Source organism: Alosa sapidissima, chromosome 11, assembly GCF_018492685.1.
Source record: "Alosa sapidissima isolate fAloSap1 chromosome 11, fAloSap1.pri, whole genome shotgun sequence".
Lineage (NCBI taxonomy): Eukaryota > Metazoa > Chordata > Actinopteri > Clupeiformes > Clupeidae > Alosa > Alosa sapidissima.
Genome location: NC_055967.1, coordinates 3,155,508 through 3,180,959, shown reverse-complemented (window position 1 = coordinate 3,180,959; position 25,452 = coordinate 3,155,508). Strand labels below are relative to the sequence as shown.

Sequence of the window (25,452 nt, the reverse complement as noted above, 5' to 3'; positions counted from 1 at the left end):
AACAGATCAACAAAATAGATTATTTCAGATAAGATCAGTTAATATGGAGCGAGATAGCTGTCAAAATATTCGTGTCCATAGATTTGATACACGTGCGTATTTGTCTGTAGTTGTGCATAAAATAAATATTTGTGAATTCTCGAATGAGTCCAGTCGTGCATAAAATATATTGTGTGTATTTTATCCATCAGAATAAGGATGAAAAAAAATATGAATTCAAAAATTACAAGTACGAAATCAAACTTTACAGTTGGCTTTCTTTGGTATGAGTACGACTTCGCACAAGTGACTCAACTGTCAAAATATGTCATCGCCGCATTCACGACTGCGCATGCGCTGAGACGAATCCGACGAAACGGCGCTAACGTTTGTGATAGCTACCTGTGGAGTTGAACTAATCGTCTTTTTTTCCCTTCGTTTTTTGGCTTACGATGTCGGGAAGAACCTGTTGTGTGTTCGACTGTTACAACAGCAGTGGGAAAATACAGATATGGAACAAAAATATATAAGTTCACCCGCCGTTATTACACAGCCTGCCCCTGTGTAACACCATACATAAGCACTACACAGATTCCCAGGGCGAGCCGAAGACCAAGCTGTTCGTCAGAAGTGGATTGTGAACATCAACCGAAAGGATTTTGTTCCGAACAAACATATCACGGTAAGTTTTGTTTAACAGTATTAATCTTAAATCTTGCCAGTTGCCACAATGCCGCATGCTGTTGTCTAGTCTTGCATGGCGAAACATCAGCTAACTTTAACGCTATCTATGTTGGTGCCAAATATTTGACGTAGAAGTAAAACTGTAAAGTAAGTGTGTGCTAGGAACTTCGGTAGTCGCCAGAATAATACACACAATATATTTTATATACGACTGGACTCATTCGAGAATTCACAAATATTTATTTTATGCACAGCTACAGACAAATACGCACGTGTATCAAATCTGTGGACACGAATATTTTGACAGCTATCTCGCTCCATAAGTTAACAGCATAATTGACTAGTTAATGCACAAAAAGTGCACCCACAATTTGTTCATTGTTTAGAAAAAAAATGTTGAGGACTTATTTCTACCAAAACAAGAGACATACAAGGATACAAGGAAGTTTATTGTCACATGCATATAGTTACTGGAAGTAAGAAATGCAGTGAAATTATGTCTAGTGTCAGCCTATTTGTGCATTTGGGGGGGGGGGGGTAAAGTGTAGTAGAAGAGGGGTTTAGTAGATTAAGTGGCAAGGGCTGCATAAGAAAGGTGGGGGAGGATTGGGATTGGGGGGGGGCACCAACAAGGAGCACCCAAGAGCAACAGGGGCAAGGAAAAACTCCCTTACCAAGGAAGAAACCTTGGGCAGATCCACGGCTCAAGGGGCTAACCCAACTGCCAGGGGTCTTGGTGTGTGTGTTGGAGGGATGAGGGAGATGGGATAGTGTGCTGTGTATGTGGGGAGAGGGCAGTGTGCAATATGTGTGTTGGAGAAGCTTCTGAGTGTGCTGTAAGTATGTTGGGGATGTGTGTTGGAGAAGCTTCCTGATGAAATAAGGCGCTGTGCATGTAGGGGAGAGGGGGGGGGGGGGGGTGGCCTGGGGATAAAAACTGAGAGTCTCTCAGTTCTGGCTTTGTAAGTAAGTAAGTAAGTAAGTAAGTAAGTAAGTAAGTAAAAAGTAAAAAGTGCAGTAGAAGAGGGGTTTAGTAGATAATGGCAAGTAAGTGGCAAGGGCTGCATAAGCCCTTAATTTAAAAGACAGGCAAAAATCTTCAGTGTCAAACCCTTCATAGATCATAGGCTACATTATTTTCATTTTGTCACACATTAGCTGGGTAGTATAGACATTGGAAATAGGGGTGAAGCCACACCCACTATCAAAAGCTTCAACCTACTACTCCCAAACTCTTTTTAATGTGTGCCGTAAAAAAATGGCGTGTCCACAATTATTCATACCCTTTTAAAATAATCACTGGAAACATCTTTATTTGCAATCAAAGCTCTCAAAATGGTTCTTATAATATGTACCAAGCCGCTCCATGTCTCCACAATGATTGTAGACCACACCTTTTTAGCTGCGATCCGGTTAGCATCATTAGCAAGCTGCACGAATTTGTTCAAAACTGTTCCATTCAAATTTACTGCTAAGTTCTAATCATCTCAATCCCGATGCAAATGGAAAAGTACTTTCCAAGACTCAAACGGGCCTGTCCCAAGAAGAAAAGGTATTCATTTGAAACTTAAACACACGTGGGGAAACAGTCTAACCAGTAGAGTATGATAAACTAGCAAATTAAGCTACTTTGTTTACAATATTTCCAGGCTTCAACCAGTGCTGCTTTTCATTCAGACTTATGTGCACATTTGTTTATTTTAGTGTTTTTGTTGCTATTTCTTTTCCCTGTTTGCTTTGATTGATAACTGAGGTGATTAAAATCAGAGGAAGGTTAAGTTTAAAATAAAAGGGTTGAAATTTAACTTTTTTTCCCTTTTGGTCCTTATCTGAAATAGATAAAAAAAAAAAAATCAATAATTATCGATATCGACTGATATGAAATACTTATATCGTGATCTGTTTTCAGCCATATCGCCCAGCCCTAGAGTGAACATTTCAACCACCAAAACACCATCCACAATGTGGAGAATAGCTATAGAAATGTATTAGTTTTGGGTCTTTTTTCAGAAAATGGGACCTGGTGAACTTCTCAAAGTAAACGGTAACACTAAAACAAGGGGCAAATTGAGAAATTTGCAGAGAGACCTGCATTGGACCATTAAACCACACAATGATCCAAAACATACAGCTAAACAAGGCAAGAAATTGTTAACCGAAAACAATACCAACATTTTAGAGTGGCCCAGCAGTCCAGACCTCAATCCGTCAAAAAAGGGAGCCAGGCCAGAGGGATAGCAAATAATCGCTCTTGACTCAAAACCCAGATTGCTGTTAAAAAGGTGCAGTCTAGAATCATTGTGGAGACATGGAGAGGCTTGGTAGGTATTAAAAGAACCATTTTGAGAGTTGTTAATGCAAATAAAGATGTTTCCATTGATTATTTAAAAAGGCTATGAATAATTTTGGACACACCATTTTTCATAAAAAATGCTAAAAAAGATAAAAACTATTATTTTTTTGATTCCATGTTTCTACCACATTGTCTTACAACCTTTTGGCATGTTGCAGTGTCATTTTCAGTCAGAACAAACATATTGGTGAAGAGAAAATTATTGTACATCAATATTTGCTAGGGGTATGAATAATTTTGTTCTTAACAGTATATATGAATCATCATATGAAATTTGCAACAATGTGACTCAAAAACAGTCTCAGTGATGAAACAGATTTTGATGATTTTGATGGGATTTTCTTTCTGGGCTTGCCATCACGTTAATCAACATATGATTTTAAAATTGCCATCATAGGCTAGCTCCTTCTCAATTGTTAGTTAACTTGACCTACTTTTGAACAACTTTGTTCGAGATTATCTTGTCTCTCCATCATTCAGGATCATGCCACTGTTGTGAACAGTGCCCACTTCATTCAAAATACTGGTTACAAAATATCGATACGGCATCATATACGGGTTTTTTCTTTTTTTTTGTCTAGGCCCCAAATATAACACGACCCCACTTCTTCAGAGATATTTTGAGAAAAAAAAAAACGTATCATATTCAGGTCAGTACACTGTAGTGGGCAGTGCTTCGACTTGGCCAGCTTCCCTCGTGGTCCGCGCACGGGATCACTCGGCATCACGCGACTTTAATTTGTATTTTTCCAGTGACGCTGCAACAACTGGCAGAGGTCTCAAGTGAGCAGGGTGTCTCATAAAAAGAAATGGAGCTGGAAAACCCTACACAGACTTCACTACAGACTTTAGCAGACTGGTTTAGAAATAATTTAATAGCCAGAAATATGCCTGCCCTGCCCTAAAAAAGAAATATTTGGTTAACGGCGAGTGAATCCCGTTTGCAGCCGTAGAAGAAACGCAGGACAAATTAAACATTCTGGTTTTCTCCGAGTGCAACGATGATAGACAAACATCATTTGGACAAAATATAGAGCATATTACCCTCCGTTGCTCAGCCAAATGCCAGGACTGTTAAGTCCTGTTATCATGGAGTTACAGGCGATAAACGATTTTTGATGGTCACAAGTTTACTTCATTAGCGTTTATTTTTTTGATTATTAAAGAGTGTTTTTCATTTAAAGGCTTGACTTCGTGCTTATTCAGAAGAGCATTTAGTGCTCTCCCCAATCCCAGATGTTCACATTGCATGCAATGGATGCAACCGCAAGATACGCTTGTCATAGGCGCCGATACCTTGGGTGCTCCGTCTCTCGGGCACCCACTGAAAACATCGAGCACCCACGTGTGGCAGCTTACAGTCCCGGCTAAATTTACATTAATTTAAAATCAAACATCGCAGTTTATGTTAAATTCAGCATCTCTCATAATGTGATTGGATATGTTGCTGTCAATTCCCTACTCCATATACTAACCACCAATGAGAGCGTCTCTCGTATGAAAATCCCTGACACTTCCCACCTGAAGAATTAACGCAAGGCTTTGTCGGGTCTTCAGCCCTGTATATTTAAAATGTATATAGCCCTGAATATCATTTTAAAAGTAGTCTGACAAAGCTTATCGTTTTGTGACACAGCTAAACACTGGTACCTCATTGAACGTCTATAACATAGCCTAGGTGGTCGCAACTCACAAAAGTAAAGCAAATAGAAAGAACTCACGCAAATCTAGCCTACAACACGCAGACAGCTTCATGCGCAGGGGAGAGAGCGCGCGCGCGCACAGGTGCTTTATGATTGTTGGCTTCTGATGTTATCTTGCTAATTCACTGAACTGCATTAGGTGACACAAATGGTATTGCCTTATAATCTTATAATCTTAATATCTTATAACTCCTTGTCTGAGCGACTACCAGGCCTAGGGTTTTTAAAAGTCAGATGTTCCCTGACAAAGACATTCAAAAATTAAGAATGTTTATTGAAATACACTAATTTTTGCAAACTCCCTTCATTCAACCCTTGAAGACATCGCGGTCTGGTGCGCTATGTAGATTGTTTCTCGTACCATTTAATTTCTCAGAATTTAGTCTACTAGGCCTACAATAACGTCATCACCAAATACATCTTTTATTTTTAGTTGATCAACCACAAAGAGTAGCATAGGCCTACTGTGCAGTGTGCACAGTGCACTGACGACTGTAGCAGCCCAAGGTAACGAGTTGTTGTAGATGAGAGGCAACCCCTTGTTTCAGATAGCCTGGACAACATGTTACCTGGGTGTTGCCTACGTTATTAATTAATGGTAGCCTACAATAGTTAATTGATTCACGTAACATATTAGTTGGCTCAAAGAGTAGGGAATCACTCTTTTACGCGTGTGTTGCTTTTGCGGGATCGAATCCAGTTTAATGCTAGTTTTCAAAACATATATTTTTTTACATGTCTTTTGTCCGAGTGGCTGTAATGTAGCCGAGTGCCCATGGCGTATGAAAAGTGACTTCAAACCGCCTAAAACAACTTGTTTGTGAATGTCTGACAACTGCTGCAGCACATGCATGCGCAAGGAAACCAGTAGGTGGAGAAACCAGAAGGCACACAACACCGGAACGATTTTAAGGCTATTTCGCATAGGCTACTCAATGGTGCTATTTCACACGCATTATAGCGACCCCCACTCACCGGGGTTAGGTGGAAGGTGTTAATAGACGATTGGCGTAGCCTACAGTGGACTAGGACTGTCAAAATTGCTCAAAAATGACGTTCGAATATCCCCTCTAAAATAAACACATGTATTCGAATATATTGGAATATCTAGGCTATATTATTTGCGCATTATGTCAGTGACGCGCATCATGTCATCTGTTTTTAACTTTTTGTATGGTTATTGCTTGCAGGGGGGATCCCAAGCAGCTTTCAGCCTTAAGGCATTTCCTAATTCACCCGACACTGATATTCAAAATGTTGAAACTATTTCGGCATAGCCTATAAGCAGCTTAATTAAATGTAATGTTAGTTGTAAACAAACGGGCTACTTGGTGAGGCTTGGCTTCACAGATGCGCTCGTGCCTTAAATGGGCCTATTAACTGACCGCCCGATTCACGTTGGCTGGGGAGCAGGGGGGGCCATCAGACATTTGTTCCCAAGGGTCTATGAATTGTTAATCCGGCCCTGCCCCCAACGAACGCAACTTTCCACCTTTGAGACAGCTTAAAAGAAGTCTAGAGGACTCCTAACTCATTAAGACCTACTTACTGTAGGCTGCGCAAACCACAGGCCTTTTTTTTGGGCAAGCCTGCATTCGAGGCAGGCCTTCTGTTGAAGAATTTTATATAAATCCTGCGCTAACAGTAATCCTCCTACCCCCACTACCACAGCTGTGGATAGTGTGGCATGCTCACACTTTATGTCTCCTTCTTCCAAACTAGGCCTATAGCCCAACCATTTATGTCTTCAAAAAATAACAACTTGCCAGATATGCCATCATATCTTTGGGCTTCATTCAGCATTTTGTTTTTCCACTGGAAATGACTCTTCTACATTTGCTGCCTGCTGCATCCTTTCTGTTTGTATTGTTTAGAAAATGTTTGACGTCTTGAGTTAATGCATTAAACATTGCTGGTAACCAGCCACAAATAGCCTACAGATTCTGGCGTGCGTACATTCTCTATTCTCTCCAAAATGTGCCCGTTCTATAGGCTGGCCAAGTGTGAAAATAACCTGTCAAGCAGTCAATTGACTACATTGCAGTCAATAAGTAGGGCAAATTACGAAACCAAAACGTGGGTCATAGTTGTCTAAGCCTCTGCTGTGAGCCCAAACCCATGAACAAAGACGCATTGATATCTGCAATAGAGTTTTTTTTGGCGAAACAAGCTCACAGCCAAACGAGTCATAGCACTGATGGGAGAGGCAACTGGCATGTGATCTCCCCACGGGCCAATGGATGTACAAGTTTTCTCCTGTGCCTACGATATTTAATCCAGTGTTTTGTCAAGTTGCAAAATGCTATTCATTTTAACGAATCTTTATGATAGTACCCTATACAAAAAGTACTTCATACTATCTTAATTGCTTTATACTCAATACTTGACCAATGGCTATTGCATCTGTCTATTGAAAGTGAAAATGTGGCATGTGATCTACTGTGTAGGCTTCATAAAATAAAATAAACAGATTGCTAATGGCCTACAAGCTGATCTGGGGTGTGTTTCCCGTACAACTACGGAGGTTAGCTTTTTACTAACAGGATGCATCGTTCAACTAACCAACATGTAAGTTACGACTGTTTCCCAAAACTGTCGTACTTACATAGTACTGTAAGTTTGGACCATGATAGTTTCCAAACTTCAGTAGTCTGGACTAAGGTAGTTAATGACGTGTAGTAGCACGTGAATGGGCACCTGCACATACTTCTGTGGCGCATTGCGTTGCACAGCAGTTACCAGTCCCCTGTCCAAGAGTTCGAATCTGGGTTAAGATTTTGATATATTATATATATTATAGTACAATATTGATATCGTTGTTTACCTAAGTTTATCTTTTGTGCAGATCATATTATCAAAATCAGAATCAGCCTTCTTGGCTTGGTTTGCGTAAACTAACAAGGACCCCCCTCCCCCCCTCCATGAAAATCAAAGGCTACATATTCTCAGCTGACTTGTCAAAAAGTGCGCACCACCTTATTATTATCTGCAGGTGTGTGACTTTTACTTACATGCACATGGCTGCAAATTGACTTTTAATTTATGTATTTTCTGCCTTGGGCATTTTAAAATATGGATGTATGGTGGTTAGAAGTGTAAATATCAATTAGAAACCTAAATATATTTATAATTATTAATTTGCAAACAAATAACTGGCGTCAGTGACGTCTTTGACATGAAGATCCCTGGAACTATGCTTCTACTAGCATTCTACCACAGGTCGAGAGGTGTAGTTGTAACTACACAACTTTACGATAGTGGTTGCGAACGTTCGTTGCTACTATGGTTTTGGGAAACACTAACGTAGTGTAACGATGCATTGGACGTTCCAAATATGAATGTAATTCTGCGGCATAAAGCAGATGTATTTGTTTATTGTACAGAAAAATAAAAATGACATGTCAAACAGTCAATTGACTACATTGCAGTCAAGAAGTAGGGCAAATTAATTTACGAAACCAAAACGTGGGTCATACTGTAGCTGTCTAAGCCTCTATAGCGTAGCCTGTTAAAAACGCCGCAGAAGCCTACCCAAGGCTACAGATTAATTCTGAACAGTTATTTCTCTACTGGCTCAATTATCACACCACTGTTTTGATTTGCGTAGTTGCGTTACCCCAACACTGACAATAATGTAGACAGCAAATTTCGATTTCGATTTTCGTTACCGCCGTGTAGTCAAGCCTTAAGCCATACTCAAGTAGCCTAAATCGAGGTAAAGCTTCACACAGCTTCACGCCTCGTAATGCGCGACTGAAGTGGCCATTTGAAAGCGAAGCCCACTGTATATCGATCTATAAATTGCAGGAACGTCTGTCTCTCTGTGTGTGTGTCTGTGTGTGTGTGTGTCTGTCTGTCTGTTATTCACATATCTCTCGAACCGATGGTCTGATTGATTTCAAACTTAACAGGTGTCTTGCTACGGGCACGAGTAAGTGCTGTGCCAAGTTTGACGTTGTTTAGATATATCGGTAAAAGAAGCACACGTTGACTCCCCCTCTGACACAGCACAGCGCAGGACCATCTCAGACAGCACAGCTCATGACCAGAGAGATAGAGAGAGGATAAGCGGAGTTTTGGCAGCACTGAATCACGGGTTAAGATGCAAGATGTTTGGATGATTATCATGTCACGGATTTTGGAAGAACATGCCAACAAACACGGGTATGTAGTGGCCTGCCTCCTTCAACCCCCTCCAATTTGCTTACAGAGCCAACAGGTCTACAGAGGATGCCATCTCAAACCTCATGCACACCACCTTAACTCACCTGGAGGAGGGGAATGGGAATTATGTGAGGATGCTGTTCATTGACTTTAGTTCAGCATTCAACACGATAGTACCTCTCACCTTGGTCACAAAGATGAAGGCCTTAGGACTGAACACCACCCTGTATCACTGGATATTTGACTTCCTCACCAACCGTTCACAAGTGGTTAGAGTGGGGGGTCTGACATCTGACACATTAACCATCAGCACTGGTGCTCCCCAAGGCTGTGTTTTGAGTCCACTGCTGTACAACATCTACACACATAACTGCAAAGCCAACAGTAGTCATACCTCCATCATCAAGTTTGCAGATGACACAGTGATCTTGGGCCTGATTAGTAACAACAATGAACAGCTCTACTTGGATCAGGTTGATGAGGTGGCACAGTGGTGTCAATCTAACAGCTTGACACTGAATGTCAATAAAACCAAGGAAATGGTAGTGGATTACAGAAGGCAGCAGCAGAACTACAGTTACACCCCACTAATGATCAGCGGGCAACCTGTAGAGCAGGGGTCTCAAACACCCGGCCCGCGACGTATGTCAAAATAATAATATAATCCGGCCCTTCAGACTATTTTTAATTGCGACAAACAACGATACTGATTAAAATAGACGATAGTTCCAAGTACGGTGACAAATCTCATTTGTACTATGTGCTAGACATCCAGAGCTTCATTCAAACCCAAAATCGCTGCGCAAAGTTTTCAGGAAATACTTGTATTAGGCTACACGAGAGAAACACAAAGACGTGCATTTGTAATGACGCGGAAGCGATGCAGGCCAAAGTGTTGCATAAATTGAAACAGAAATTAAGCAGAAATAGGCCTACACCAAATGTTGAAAAACGTTTACGTGTGATGAAGTCTTAGGTAGGCTATGTTATTCACCTATTCTAAATCTGAAGAAGAATATCCTTTTGGAGATTATGATCCATCGTCTATTGAATAGAGGTGCGTCTGCGTGTAGCTTATGCGACGGTGTCCGCTAAGCATACCATGCTTATTTCGACCATCTGCCCAACATAGCTTGGAGGTTGCAGTGGTAATCGTGATGATAGTGTCCGTAATGGATGTGGTACAGACAGCAGGGCTAGTAGAAATAGGGCTCTAAACTACAAAGTCACCCGCAATATGATGCGAACTTCTGGGTACTCAGATTACCCGCGATAGGAACTGATTTGACCAGAATACTTTATTGTAGGCCTTGTGGTTTAGAAACCATATACATCTTAGGTGTTGGTATACATCTTAGATGTTTTCCTGTTAATTTGTTATGTGGGTAATATGAAAAAAGGAAAGTAAACCTGCTCAAATATGTTCATCCAGTATTTACTGAAATGTGCATAATTTGAGGTGCTTGCCATCCAGTGGCAAATTAGATGGGTAAATTTAGTTTTACTCAAAGATTTTTACATTTACAGTAGGACCTTATCTCTGACCACTTTCAAGCAATGGCCTTTTGAAATTTTGATATAAAAATCCAATGGTGTTGCTTTCTTATAGTTTGCCAGGTTTAAAAATGTTAAAATATTTTTATTTATAAGCTAAGGTTGCTAGCACAGGTGTCTAAAACTAGATAAAAACACTTGCACTTTCTGTTTGCAGTTTTATGTGGTATTTGAAAAAAAGAACATTGCATTTTCAGAAATAGCCGGACCTCCAATCAGATGACGTTGGCAGAATTGGCCCCCAGCTCATTTGAGTTTGAGACCCCTGCTGTAGAGAGAGTCACAAGTTTTAAATACCTTGGTGTCCACATTACTGAAGACTTAACATGGACTGTTAACACTCAATATGTTCTGAAGAAGTCCAGACAACGACTCTACTTCCTTCGTCAGCTAAGGAAATTCAAAGTTTCTACATCCATCATGAAGGCCTTCTACACTTAAGCGGTTGAGAGTGTTCTAACTGGTAGCATCATCACCTGGTATGGGAACTCCACAGTTAGAGATTGTAGTACTCTGCAGAGAGTAGTGCGCTCAGCTGAACGTACTATAAGAACTCAACTCCCTGCTCTACAAGATATCTATTCCAGAAGAGTACTCCTAAGAGCCCAAAAGATTCTGAAGGACTCTTCTCATCCTAACAATGGATTATTCCTACCACTGAAATCAAGAAGACGCCTATGTAGTCACAAAGCGTCCGAAATTTAAATCTCAAGGTAAATCTCTGGTTAGATGATGCCTCCCGCTCACTCAGACAGGCCTGCCGGAGAGCTGAAAGGAAATGGCTAAAAGACCTTCTTACAGTCTCCCATGACATTTTTAAATCTACTTTATCATCCTTCCAGGCAGCCGCCAAAGAAGCCAGAGCTAAATACTTCTCTGATATTATTAATCAACATGCTAACAGACCCAAAATTCTGTTTCACACTATTAATCAAATCACCAACCCTCCACTCTCACCGGCTCCCTTCCAAGTATTGATGCTTGTGAGAAATTTAAGAAATTTTTCATTGATAAAATCGAAAACATCATAGCACTGTTCTCTCCCCCTCCTCTGCCTTCCCCCCCAGTTAAGGTGTCTTCAGGCCCTTTATTTACTTTCAGTCACTTTGCTGATGTATAGCTAGCAGATCTCAAGGACATAGTCCTTTGTATGAAACCCACATCTTCCCCTGGTGATGTTGTCCCCTCTCCTATCTTGAAAGATGCCTTTGATGTGTTGGGCCCTTCCATACAGCTAGTTATCAACTCCTGTTTGACATCTGGTGCTGTCCCTGCCTGCTTTAAGCATGCGGTGGTCCAACCCCTGCTTAAAAAGCCCAACCTGGATGCAAATTCTTTGAATAACTACCGCCCCATCTCTAAACTCCCTTTCCTTTCCAAGGTACTGGAGAAAGTAGTGCTGGCCCAGTTGCTTCCCTTCCTGACTGAGCATAACATCCTTGAGCCCTTCCAGTCAGGTTTTAGAACACTCCAAAGTACTGAATCGGCTCTGCTAAAAGTCACCAACGATCTGCTTCTCACTCTAGATTCAGGTCAAAATGCAATCCTGGTTCTATTGGACCTCAGCGCAGCGTTTGATACTGTGGACCACAACACCCTCCTTACCCGTCTTGAGAACTGGGTAGGCATAAAGGGGACAGCACTACTTTGGTTCAGCTCCTACCTCAGACACAGAACCTTCTCAGTATCCCTTGGTTGCTCCTCTTCCTCCTCAGCTCCTGTTTCTTATGGGGTCCCGCAAGGCTCCATTTTGGGCCCTTTGCTGTTCTGTTTATACATGCTCCCCCTTGGTGACATCATCCGGCAATATGACATCTCTTTTCACTTCTATGCTGATGACACCCAGCTATACCTGCCCTTAAGATCTGATAACTTCATTCAGCCTCTTCTGGATTGTCTCCAGGATATTAAGTGCTGGATGAATAATAACTTCCTTTAGCTAAATGATAATAAGACAGAGGTCATAATTTTTGGTCCTTCTAAAGCTAGACCCCTGATTGAAGGAAAATTAGCCCACCTCTCCTCTTTTGTCAAGCCACATGCCAAAAATCTAGGTGTCATCCTTGATTCAGAGCTCTGTTTTAAAAGGCAGATTAGTTCTGTTATCAAGAGTAGCTTCCATCAGCTGAGAATTATTTCCCATCTCAAACCCTCTCTGTCTTCCATGGACTTAGAAACAGTAATTCATGCATTTGTTACATCCCGGTTAGATTATTGCAACTCCCTTTATCTTGGTCTCCCCCAGTCCCAACTTTCTCTTCTGCAATTGGTACAAAATGCAGCTGCTAGGATGCTTACTGGCACCAAGAAATACCAACACATCACCCCTGTTCTGGCATCCTTACACTGGCTCCCCATTAGCTTTAGGGTCCACTTCAAAGTCCTTCTGATTGTTTATAAGGCATTACATAGGTTGGCTCCCTCATATATTTCAGACCTCCTCCATCCCCTCTCAGCATCCAGGTCCCTTAGATCTGCCGACAAGGGTCTTCTCTCTGTGGCCCGCAACCACCTCAAGCAAAGAGGCGATAGAGCTTTTGCGGTAGCAAAAAAAAAAGCAAAAAGACCCACCTTTACTCCTTGGCCTTCCCTGCTTCCTAGCTGTCCATCTCTCTCCTCTCTTCTTCATATTCGACACAACTCTGGTGGGTCTCATCACCAAGGGCGACGAGACTCAATACAGGTTGGAGGTCGACCATCTGACCACGTGGTGCAGGGACAACAACCTCCTGCTGAACGTCAGCAAGACCAAAGAGATTGTTGTTGACTTCCGGAGAGGTCACACCCAACACCTGCCACTGACCATCGACGGTGCTGTGGTGGAGAGAGCGAGCAGCACCAAATTCCTGGGGGTGCACATCAGTGAAGACCTCTCCTGGACCACCAACACTGCATCACTGGCGAAGAGAGCTCAGCGCCGCCTGTACTTCCTGCGGAAACTCAGGCGAGCAAGTGCTCCACCAGCCATCATGACCACATTCTACCGAGGCACCATTGAGAGCATCCTCTCCAGCTGTATCGCTGTGTGGGGCGGAAGCTGCACTGAATACAACAGGAAAGCCCTGCAGCGCATAGTGAACACAGCTGGAAGGATCATTGGTGCTTCACTCCCCTCCCTGAAGGACATTTACACCACCCACCTCACCCGCAAGGCGACCAAAATTGTGAGTGATGCAAGTCACCCCGCTCACAATCTGTTTGATCTACTGCCCTCTGGGAAGAGGTACAGAAGCCTGCGCTCCCGCACTACCAGACTCACCAACAGCTTCATACACCAAGCTGTAAGGATGCTGAACTCTCTCCCTCCTCTCCCCCCTCCACCCTCAGCTACATAACATCCTGGACATTGGACCCACAATGGCCGCCTGCACTACTCCACTTGCACACTTGTACACTTTACAACTTGGTGTTGTTGTCCTGAAAACACAACACTTCTGCTGCTCTTACATAACTTGCACCACTATGCCACTTTCTTTATTACTTAGGTCAAACAGAACTACCCAAGCCTTTTATTGGCCTGACTTTGCACTAGTATTTTATTGACTGTCTATGCACAATTTCAACCAAATTTTGCTGCTCTTATTTTTTCATTATTATATGTGCCCTCTTATTTACTTATTTACTTACTTTTTTGTTTACTTGAATGTTATGTTTGTCTGTGGACTTAAATTGGAAAAATATGTCTTGTCTTCACCGTGGGATAGTGAGAAACGTAATTTCGATCTCTTTGTATGTCTGGAACATGTGAAGAAATTGATAATAAAGCTGACTTTGACTTTGACTTTGATATTCAAGTGTCTTCTGTACTGCTGCTATTTATTTGTTTAGGGCTGTCTATTTGTCTATTGTATTTCTGTATTTGTCTTGCTTCTCTCTGTGCTTGCCTTTTATATTTTGCTTGTTCTGATTTGCTTTTATTTTTTAGCCATATCCTCTGTGCAGCACTTTGGTCAGTGGAAACTGTTTTAAATGTGCTCTATAAATTAAATTTACTTACTTACTTACTTACAAAGCCAGAACTGAGAGACTCAGGAGAAGTTTTTATCCCCAGGCCACCCCCCCCCCCCCCTCTCCCCTACATACACAGCACCTTATTTCATCAGGAAGCTTCTCCAACACACATCCCCAACATACTTACAGCACACTGCCCCCCCCCCCCCCCCCAATACACAGCACATTCAGAAGCTTCTCCAACACACATATTGCACACTGCCCTCTCCCCACATACACAGCACACTATCCCATCTCCCTTGTCATCCCCCCAACACACACACCAAGACCCCTGGCAGTTGGGTTAGCCCCTTGAGCCGTGGATCTGCCCAAGGTTTCTTCCTTGGTAAGGGAGTTTTTCCTTGCCCCTGTTGCTCTTGGGTGCTCCTTGTTGGTGGCCCCCCCCAATCCCAATCCTCCCCCACCTTTCTTATGCAGCCCTTGCCACTTAATGTACTAAACCCCTCTTCTACTACACTTTACCCCCCCCCCCCATAAATGCACAAATAGGCTGACACCAGACATAATTTCACTGCATTTCTTACTTCCAGTAACTATATGCATGTGACGATAAACTTCCTTGTATCCTTGTATCATTGCTTTTCAAAATTACATAAAAAGTATGTGCAATAAACTGATGCTTCCAATAGCCCAGGCTACTTTGGACTTGAGACTTTGAATTCCGACTGCAAGGTCCCAAATTGAAACGAGCGATAGGCTAATGGTCCTGAATTTAACGTTTCAGAAGACAGCTAGACAAGAAGTGGCAGACAGAGCGATGTCACTTATGCTACCAAAGACTTCTATATCGTTAAGCTATTCAGTAGGCTAAACATAGCCTTACATCAAAGCTTTAGGCTTATGTCATTTCGATCAGCTACAGACAACGAATGGCAGACAGAGCGTGTCAGCGTGATGTTACTTATAGGCCTAGGCTAGCCTAGCCTACCAGAGATTGAGTCACATCGTTGCAAATTTAAAACGATGATGCATCATTCCACAAAATGGTTCGTCTTCAGTATCAGGAAGTTATTCAACAAGCACTTTAACAATAAAAAAAAAAAAACAGCTGTTAGGCTTAGATCTGTAGAAATGTCACATGCAGCCATGCATAAATTCTGCTTACTGCACATTAATTATAGGCTAATATATTATAATATTCAGTATTCATTATTGAATGCTTAGCTGGAATGATGTTTTTTCCCTATCATCATATTTTTAAAGCAGGCCTACCTGCGGGCATGTAATTGGGGCTACGGGTTTTCTACAGGAATGACATGCTTGAACGGGCACTGCACTAGTTTCACAGGAATGACATGCTTGAACGGGCACTGCACTGGTTTCATATACTTAAAGAAGAAAGAAAGACCCTTGGAATAAAAATGTCTACTTAAATGGTTTCAATGTCCCTGCATGCACCCCTCATTTCATGTGACCTTAGTTCAGAAATGTTCAAGATTTTGGCTGATTTGGCATGATATGACCTACATGGGGAAAAACATGGGTCAATACCTGGTAGCAGTGGGGCAGTTCCAGGATGACGGTCAGCAGCTCTGATTGGCGCAAGTTGATGACACGTTGACTGTGGCCATGATTGAGAAGGTGAAGCTGCAGAGTGACAAGCTTAGCCATTTTCACACAACGCACTGCCTGGCGCACACACGAATCCTATAGACACCAGGGGACAGAGAGGATGAGTGAAATATTAAAAAGGACTGCATAGTATCCCACAAGTTTTTTACAACCAAAATGTATGCCCACCCTCGTTGTTACAGTGTAACTTTTAAAAGGCAAAGTCAACAACTTTAATATTATAATAATCAGTTGGCCTCTCTAGAAATAGTTGACCAGGCTCACAGGATTTCATGATGTTTTCATCTCCATAGCTCCTTATCATTTTTGCATGTCTAGGATGTCCATTAGGGCCAATTGATAATAATATAATTGCTATGAAATGAATCTGTTCATTCATCCATCTCCATTCAAATGTCAAATGCACGCCTGTCTACAATCCAACATGGAGTAAATGCAGATGCCGACCAAGCAGGTAATGACGACTAAACAAGATGTGTACAGTATGAAAAGTTTTTATCGAAAAGCATTTTTTTCCCATTGGATTTACGTTTCTATCTTCTGTCAGTACTTTCATCCACAATTGCCGTGTGAACACAAGCACATCATACACTATTCATCAGTTAACTTTTTACAAAACAGTTACAGTTACAAATCAGCTCGTCTCTCTCGTGATTCCTTTCTCACTAAAAAGCTGGTTAATAAAAGTTTCATACTTATGATTGTGCAAAATCTTCACAGCACTACAGTGTAAATGTTGCATCAAGTGATGCTTTAAGTGATCAAGTCTCTACTCAGCCCATGCTTTCCCAGTAGTTAAGTTACCCGCCTTTGGCTTTGACTCCAAGCAGAATTTTCAGATCACCCCACAAGCTTCTTCATAGCTAAATATGCTTGACCGTCTTACCATCCTGGACCTGGACCATCCCTGGTTTCAGTTTGAACGGTTTCATTGAAGCATTCTGGTTTAAATGTGGAGCTGGCCTTTTTCTTGTGCGCCTTTAAAGTTAGCATTCTTGTTTTTCTTTTAGCCATTGCTGTTCATTCCCTGCATGAAAGCTTGAGCAGAGCACAAGACGGACATTATAGAATGCAGACGCAATGTAATTAGCTGCATTGTCTAAAGTGTCCGTCATTGAAAAGCATGCTCTAGAATATTTGGTGATATTCTGTTACCCTGTTTTTTTCCCCATTTTGGTTTTAAAACATGCTTTGCAAACAATAAAGAACTAAAATGAATGAACAATCTATATACAGATTCTAAGCATACCCTGTTGCTCCAGGGTGTGTTTACTGGGAAACCCAACAAACGTATTTGGATCTCTCTGTGGTATTGCAAAAAGTTTATACAAAAGTTTAAGAAGCTGCGCTGGAGGCTTATGAACTTTTGCTTGAAGCTTATCGTCAGCTTTTCTGGAAGTAGAATAGAGAGAGACTTGCAGGGATTAAGATTTTTTTTTTTTTAAAAACATACCTTGAAGAGACTCTCAGCAGCATCTTTAAAGAGAGTTTGGACCTTTATCAGGGCACTCTTGAGTTCAGCTGTCACAACTGCACATGAAACAAGATCTCGATTGGTGAAAAACATTTGTTCTGATTCTGTCACAGAATTCTGTCACCTGTATCATATTTTCACAGAATCTCTGGTGATGGAAGATTACAACATTTTAGATTTCCCTGTAAAATTATATTGCAAGTTACTTTTGTAAGGCTTTACTCACTCCATGGCTGGGACTCAATAATTTTGAGCTGAGTACGAGCAGCTCCCTCGTGATTCTCTCCAATCTCACGACACATGCTGAAACACAGTGCCACCATATTGTGCTTCTCACTGTCACATGGCAGACAACGTTTAATGTAGTCCAGAAGAGCAGTTTTGAGCCTGGTGTTCTACAAAACATATACTCAGGACATCAGATATGCAACATACATAACAGAGAAACATAAAGGTCTTACTATGAATGAATGAATGAATAAATAAATAAATAAATAAATAAATGCACACACCATATTTATGTATTCTGGCTATTAAATTAGGGATGCAACATGCAAGGTTTTTTTCAAAGATTTTTGACACAAAGACAAAGAGACATGGATTTATAGTGGATTTATACAACCCCAAAACAGAAAAAGTTGGGGCGTTGTGTAAAATGCAAATAAAAACAGAATGTCATAATATACAAGTCTCGTAAACCCATATTTAGCAGCAAAAAGGATATAGACAACATATCAAATGTTGAAAATGAAAATTTGGCTGCGTGTGACAAATCAAAATGACATAATCCTAACAGCTGTTTTGAGTCAAGGCTATAATGCTTAGCCTATTGAATAACTTGATAGAGAAAACAAACCATTTTGGCCTATAAGTGACATCACACTCTGTCTGCCACTCGTTGCTTGTCGCTGGTTATGCTTTGCATGTGTGGCATTCTGAGAAGTTCTTTAATTCGGGACCATTATCGCTCGTTTCAATTTAGGACCTTGCAGTTGGAATTAGTAGCCTGGGCTATTCGAAGTGTCTGTTTATTGCACATCATTTTTTATGTACTGTAATTTTGAAGAGCCACTGCATACCTGTGTGTGTTGGCGTGTTGTTGCAAAATCCGCAAAATTTTTACCTATGTAACCTACACTGATCCAGTTCTGCCAAAGCCCTGCTTCTATCCTCACTGGTAGCTTACAGTACAGTGCTGTGTGGGAGGGGGAGTGGCTAGCGGCGAAAGCCAATGTGTGCTTCTTTTACCGATATATTTAACGATATCTTTTGCATTTAGTATTCAAACAACGTCAAATTTGGCACTGCACTTGCAGCAGAAAGACACCTGCCAAGTTTGAAATTAGTCTGACAAACGATCAGCGAGATATGCGTGCCACAGACATTAGGACAGACAGACAGACACACAGACAGACAGACGCTTCTTGCTTTAGATAGATTACACAACTTTTCCAGCATTTTGTTACCCCCGTCCCAACTTTTTTTTAAACATGTTGCTGGTATCAAATTCAAAATTAACATATATTTTCCATGAAATAGTCAAATTTGTCATTTTCCACATTTGATATGTTGTCTGTGTCCTTTTTGCAACTAAATATGAGTTAAGAGATTTGCAGATTATTACATTCTGTTTTTATTCACATTTTACACAACGTCCCAACTTTTCTGTTTTGGGGTTGTAGATGGATTGGTGGACAGATACAGAGAGAGTGTGTGTGGAGAGAGAGAGAGAGAGAGAGAGAGAGAGAGAGAGAGAGAGAGAGAGAGAGAGAGAGAGAGAGAGAGAGAGAGAGAGAGAGAGAGAGAGAGAGAGAGAGAGAGAGAGAGAGAGAGAGAGAGAGAAGAAACAGACATAGATACATCTTTTATCGATCCCAAAGTACATTTTTAAATTCAGTGGTGAAAGTGCAGGTGCTGCTTCAATGGCATATGGTGAAATAGACTAATTACATGGTCTGGCCACTTATGAAAACTAAACTGAATGAATTTAGAACAAGGCTTAACATGTCTTCTCTTCTATATATTCTTAATGTTACAATATAGCACAATGATGTCCAAATTCATGAACTCTAAAATACACCATAATCATCATCTCCTGTGCTAAAAAGTAAAAAACAGATTGCTATTTTGTAACATTAAGCTTTTTCTTTATAATGGCCATGGAAGGGGATGGGATAATGGAAGGGGATGCTAATTAGTCATATTAGAAATGAGTCAGTGTCTTTTCTCCATTAAAAGTAAAGTGTACCTTAATCCACACTGCAATAATTGCGTTAACTTTTGCTGTAAGACTGTAGAAGTTTAGCCTGTGCCCATATCTGGAGTATTAGTATATAGCCTACTTGTGCATAGGATGCTCATGTTGCTCACCAGGTGCTAACAACAGCAGGTTCATGGGTTGATGTAAAATATGATTCCTTATGAGCTTATTACTTACTGATTCCACCTTCTTCCTGAGCAGCATCTCAAAGCAGTGATTTTGGTTTAACAAGTCAAATATGTATGTCATCTCATTGTACCTCCCAATGCCAGTGAGAAGGCGTACCTGTAGGATTTAAATGGGACAATTTTTTTACAACAATGTTGGTAGTGATTGTTGTTACAGAAAGAGTTAGCTCAATCCATTTTAAATTTTCAATTTAGATAGATAGATAGATAGATAGATAGATAAATAGATAGATACTTTATTGATCCCCAAGGGGAAATTCAAGGGTATCAGTAGCATACAGACATCACACACAACATGCACGTACAGCAGAAATGGTAAACATAAGTATAAGTATAAACATATAACTAAACTCCACTGTACAATAAAGACAGTAGAAGATAAGAAAGATAAGAAAACTAACAAAATTAAATACTAAATACACTATATAAATTAAATTAAGAAAGTCCAATGTGCTTGAGGGTGATCAAGCATAAGACGCTTATAGTGACAGGGCCGGGACTGGTAAGGTGCTAAAGGGAGTGAGTGTCATGGTGAAGGTGCAAACAGTAGTCCAACCATAGTCCTTAGTTATGTGTGCATGGCAAGGTGCTCAAGAGAGTGAGTGTCATGGTGAAGGTGCAAAAAGTAGTCCAACATTAGTCCAACAGTGCAAGAGTAAGGTCTACAGACCAGCATAAATAATATGGACAAATAGGAGAGTAAAGTATAATGTAGACCAGGTAAAATAAAAAACTATTTCAGTGCAAGAACAGGTTGAGGTAATAGGGTTATAGCCATTCATTCATTCAGTATTGTAGCAGAAGCCTGACCGCAGCCATTGATCATGTGTGCTAATATAGCATGAAAAACAGTGTAGCAGTAAAACAGTAGTGAAAACATTAGGCTGTGTACATTAGTAAAACAGCAGTAAACCAGTAGTAAGCAGTAGTGGGCAGTCAGTACCTAAACATGCACATGGAGAGGGTGGAGAGGCAGACAGACTAAGCAGAGAAGTCTCTCTCTCCTCTTCCCTTTAGTGAGGCATTGAACAGTTCAATGGCCCTAAGAAACATATTACTTCCTCAGCCTTTCAGTTGTGCATGGCAGTGAGCGAAGTCTCCAGCTGATCAAGCTCTTTTGGTTTTTGATAGTGCTGTAGAGCGGATGACATTCATTGTCCAAGATGTTGATCAGTTTGTGATGAGTTTGGAGGGCTGCGGCGTAATACTCTTGGTAATTTAAAGTAAATGTGAAGGTGCTCTTTGGTAGAAAAAATATATGTATGAGTATGGATAGTCCAAGCCACTCTTCAAAAAAAGGTTAAAAAAGCTTTAATTTAAATCAGCTGTTCAACTAACACCAGCTGACGTGGGCGGAGTTAGGTAATTACAATGAGGTCTAGACCTTAACACATTATCACATATACATACAAGCAGACACTAGGTGGAGTCCATATCAATTCATCAACATAGCAATGTAATAAAAACAAATAGAACTTTAGAGGAGTAGCCCCTTTGTCTGAAGCGATTATACATCTCTACACCTCAAAATCTTGTGCATTATCGCAGATCCGACACAGTCTCTGAAATTGTCCGAACGGGATGTTCCTAATTAGTGTAGGTGGATGGAAACTTTTCGCATGTAGCAACGTGTTTTTATGTGCCACCTGCCTAAATATTGTCGAGTGTAGATACCCCTGGATATCCTTATGAATCTCAAGATCAAGGAAATGTATTCTATCTTTATCAAAATCCAGGGATAGTTTAATATTGGAATTCGCTGCATTTAAGTATCGATGAAACGCCAATAATTCATTTTTTGTACCACTCCACCACAAGATTACATCGTCAATAAATCTATCCCACCATATGATCTTATCCCTAAAGACATTGCAATCATTAAATACGACGTCTTCTTCCCATTTCCCCATGAACAAGCCCGCATACGATGGGCTAAAGCACGCCCCCATTGCGCAGCCTTTGATTTGCTTAAAAAGTTTATCCTGAAATAAAAACACATTGTTATTTAATGTCCATTCAGTTAGCTCCACCAAAAAATCAGTGGGGGGGCTGTGTGGGTGTGGGCGTTTGTCAAGGAAGTGTCTTAGGGCTATAAAGCCTTGGTTGTGATCAATGTTTGTGTACAGGGCCTCCACATCCATAGTCACCAGAAGCGCGTCAGGCACTACACACATTTGTTACTAACCATTTTATAAATTGTAAGAGCACATTTATCGTCTATATTTTACAATGTTCTCTATGCGCCGTTTTCTATGTGGGGCGCACAAAAAGACGGCTACAGGACCGCTTAGCTGAGCACAGATATGCCGCAAAAACAGGAAATTGTGACTATGCAATGACAAAACACTTCAAAGAAACGCATATAGACAAAACTATTGTATTTACTGTCATAGGAATTGATCATGTGCCTTTTACATCTAGGAGAGGGGATAGACAAAAAATATTAAACCAAAAAGAAAGTCGTTGGATATACAAACTGAATGCTATGACAGCCCCGGGATTGAATGACTATTGAAATGTTGGCTTTCTTGTAGATTCGATGAGCCATGTTTGTGTGATTGTTTATTTGTTTTTATTACATTGCTATGTTGATGAATTGATATGGACTCCACCTAGTGTCTGCTTGTATGTATATGTGATAATGTGTTAAGGTCTAGACCTCATTGTAATTACCTAACTCCGCCCACGTCAGCTGGTGTTAGTTGAACAGCTGACTTATCTTACTCGTCTGAACACCTTGTCTGTAATAGATTTTGCCCTGATTAAGGCCTAGCCAAGGCCGAAACATGTTGGCAATTTTAGCATGATGATTAAGCCTACCTATTAAAGCTTTTTTAACCTTTTTTGAAGAGTGCCTTGGACTATGCATACTTATACATGTTGATCAGTTTGTTTAGGGTCCTTTTGTCAGATATTGAAGTGATGCACTCCAGTTCAGCTCCCACTACAGAGCCAGCCTTCCTTACCAGCCTGTCAAGTCGCCCAGCATCCTTCTTCTTTGTGCTTCCTCCCCAGCATACCACTGCATAGAAGAGGGCGCTGGCCACAACAGACTGATAGAAGCTGAGGAGCTTGCTGCACACATTGAAGGACTGCAGCCTCCTCGGGAAGTACAGCCTGCTCTGTCCTTTCTTGTAGAGTGCATCAGTGTTGGCTGACCAGTCCAGTTTATTGTCCAGGTGGAGACCCAGATACTTACCACCTCCACATTGACCCCATCAATGGAGACTGGTAGCAGAGCGGGCTTAGACCTGCGGAAATCCACCACCATCTCCTTGGTCTTTGAAGTGTTTAGTTGAAGGTGATTGAGTTTACACCACTGCACAAAGTCCTCCACCAGGCTCCTGAACTCCTCCTCTTGCTCGTCCCTGATACACCCCACAATTGCAGTATCATCAGAAAACTTCTGCATGTGGCATGACTCGGTGTTGTAGCAGAAGTCAGATGTGTACAGGGTGAACAGGACTGGAGAGAGCACAGTTCCCTGTGGCGCTCCGGTGCAGCTGATCACAGTGTCAGAGAGGCAGTTCTTCAGTCTGACGAACTGTGGTCGCTCGGTCAGGTAATCTGTAATCCAGGTTACCAGGTGAGCGTCCACACCCATCTGCAAGAGCTTGTCTCCCAGTCTGAGGGGTTGGATGGTGTTAAAAGCACTTGAGAAATCAAAGAACATGATTCTCACAGCACTTTTCCCCTTGTCTAGGTGAGAATGTGTCCTGTGTAAAAGATAAGTGATGACATCGTCCATGCCCACTTTCTCCTGGTATGCAAACTGTAACGGGTCTAGTGCATGGCATACCTGGGGTCTGAACATACCTAAGACCAGTCGCTCCATTGTTTTCATCACATGTGATGTTAGAGCGACAGGCCTGAAGTCATTAAACTCGCTGGGGTGTGGTTTCTTGGGGACGGGGGTGAGACATGATGTCTTCCACAGTGTTGGAACTTGTCCGAGACGTAGACTCCAGTTGAAGATGTGCTTCAGTGGCTCCCCCAGTTCAGCAGCACAGGCCTTGAGCAGCCTTGGACACAGTCTGTCAGGCCCGGCTGCCTTACGAGGATGGAGTTTTTTTTTTAAAGATAACTTACTTGATCCGCTGTAATGATGGGGGGGGATGAAGGGAGTGGAGGGTGAGGAGGAGGAGGGGTGCTTCTGTGAGGGTTGTCGTGTGACTAGAGACTGATGGCCGTTGGCTGAAGCCATTGTTGCCGCACTACTCGTGGTCACCATGTGGGGGAGAGGTGCGATAGCCTGATCAGCAGTGATGATGGAGGAGATGGAGATGGCATCTGGGGTCTGTGTGTCTGATGGCTGTTGACTGAGGTCGTTGTCACCTCGTTGTTCGTGGTCGCCATGTGGGGGAGGGGTGCAATATCCAGTGATGGTGGGGGTGAGTGTTGCACTGGTAATGAGGTGGGGTGGGGGCTGGGGGATGGGCAATCGAACCTGTTGTAAAAGTGGTTCAGCTGGTTCGCCCTGTCCAGGTCTCCCTCCACAGAGCTGCAGAGATTTCATACAGTCCCACACCTCCTTCATGTTGTTATCTTGCAGCTTGGTTGTATGGTATGGTCGTAGACTGACCGCTAGTAACTCCACATCCTTACAGCATACAGTCTCCTTCACTGTAACCTGTCCGGGATTGCACCATCTATTGTTTATGTATAGCACCAGTCCGCCTCCCTTCTTTTTGCCAGAAAGTTTATTGTCTCTGTCCAAACGAGCTACACTGAAGCCGGGCAGCTCAACGTTAGCTGGGGGGATATGGCTTGTTAGCCACGTCTCCGTAAAGCATAGCAAACTACAATCCCTGTACAGCTTCTGATTTCTTACCAGGGCAGCCAGTTCGTCAGTCTTGTTGGCCAGTGAGTTCACGTTTCCCATAACCATCGAAGGAACTGAGGGCTTGTGTTTCCACTTCTTCTCCCGACGCCTAGTCCTCACTTTAACTCCCGCTCTGCACCCCCGAAAGCACCACAGCTCCTCCAGGATGTTTACGTGAACCCTACCAGCATTCCGTCGTATTGCAAGCAGCTGATTCCTTGTGTACACAAGTTTGTTGCCGCTGGAGCATTGTAATAGATCCATATCCATAGGATAGAATGAAAACACTCCTCAAAGTGCGAAATCCAAAAAAGTTGCGAAGTAAAAAAAAAAAGTAAAAAGTAAACAAAAGACGGTAAGAAAAAACACAAAGACACGGAGCTACCTCGACAGGCTGCCTCTCTCGTCGGCGCCGGAACCGGAAGGATTTAATTTCACTTATAGAGCACCAAAATATTACACGTCTCATGGCGCTCAGAGTGTTAAAACATTCAGGGAGAGCCCATGAGTAACAGGGATGAGGAAAAACTCCCTAGAATTGGAGATACATATAGGAAGAAACCTCGAGCAGATCCACGACTCAAGGGCCTGACCCATCTGCCTAGGGTCAGTTACATGGCAGTAAGGTCTGTATACATGATAAGTGAGAGGTTAGTTAGGTGTAGAGAATAGAACATGGTGTGTAAAG

At 41.8% G+C, this 25,452-nt stretch overlaps 1 protein-coding gene and 1 long non-coding RNA gene across 4 annotated transcripts in view; one reads left to right on the top strand and one right to left on the bottom strand.

The window, feature by feature from the left end:
• spg11 (SPG11 vesicle trafficking associated, spatacsin) overlaps nucleotides 1–25,452 on the bottom strand; it is a 79,330-nt gene that overhangs the window by 1,159 nt on the left and 52,719 nt on the right. For 2 of the 3 annotated variants that reach the window (XM_042108676.1, XM_042108677.1), the window contains exons 35-38: nucleotides 19,932–20,039; nucleotides 17,721–17,889; nucleotides 17,474–17,550; nucleotides 15,940–16,095 (exon numbers count right to left, since the gene is read on the bottom strand). In XM_042108676.1, coding sequence (XP_041964610.1) covers nucleotides 15,940–16,095; nucleotides 17,474–17,550; nucleotides 17,721–17,889; nucleotides 19,932–20,039 — 510 coding nt within the window. Of the gene's footprint in view, nucleotides 1–15,939; nucleotides 16,096–16,906; nucleotides 17,059–17,473; nucleotides 17,551–17,720; nucleotides 17,890–19,931; nucleotides 20,040–25,452 lie in introns of those variants that run through there. The other variant, XR_006034898.1, reaches the window with a different exon arrangement.
• Nucleotides 540–24,473, top strand: LOC121723347. The gene is made up of 3 exons (XR_006034931.1): nucleotides 540–661; nucleotides 20,459–20,473; nucleotides 24,463–24,473. It is a non-coding gene; the product is annotated as an uncharacterized LOC121723347 (long non-coding RNA).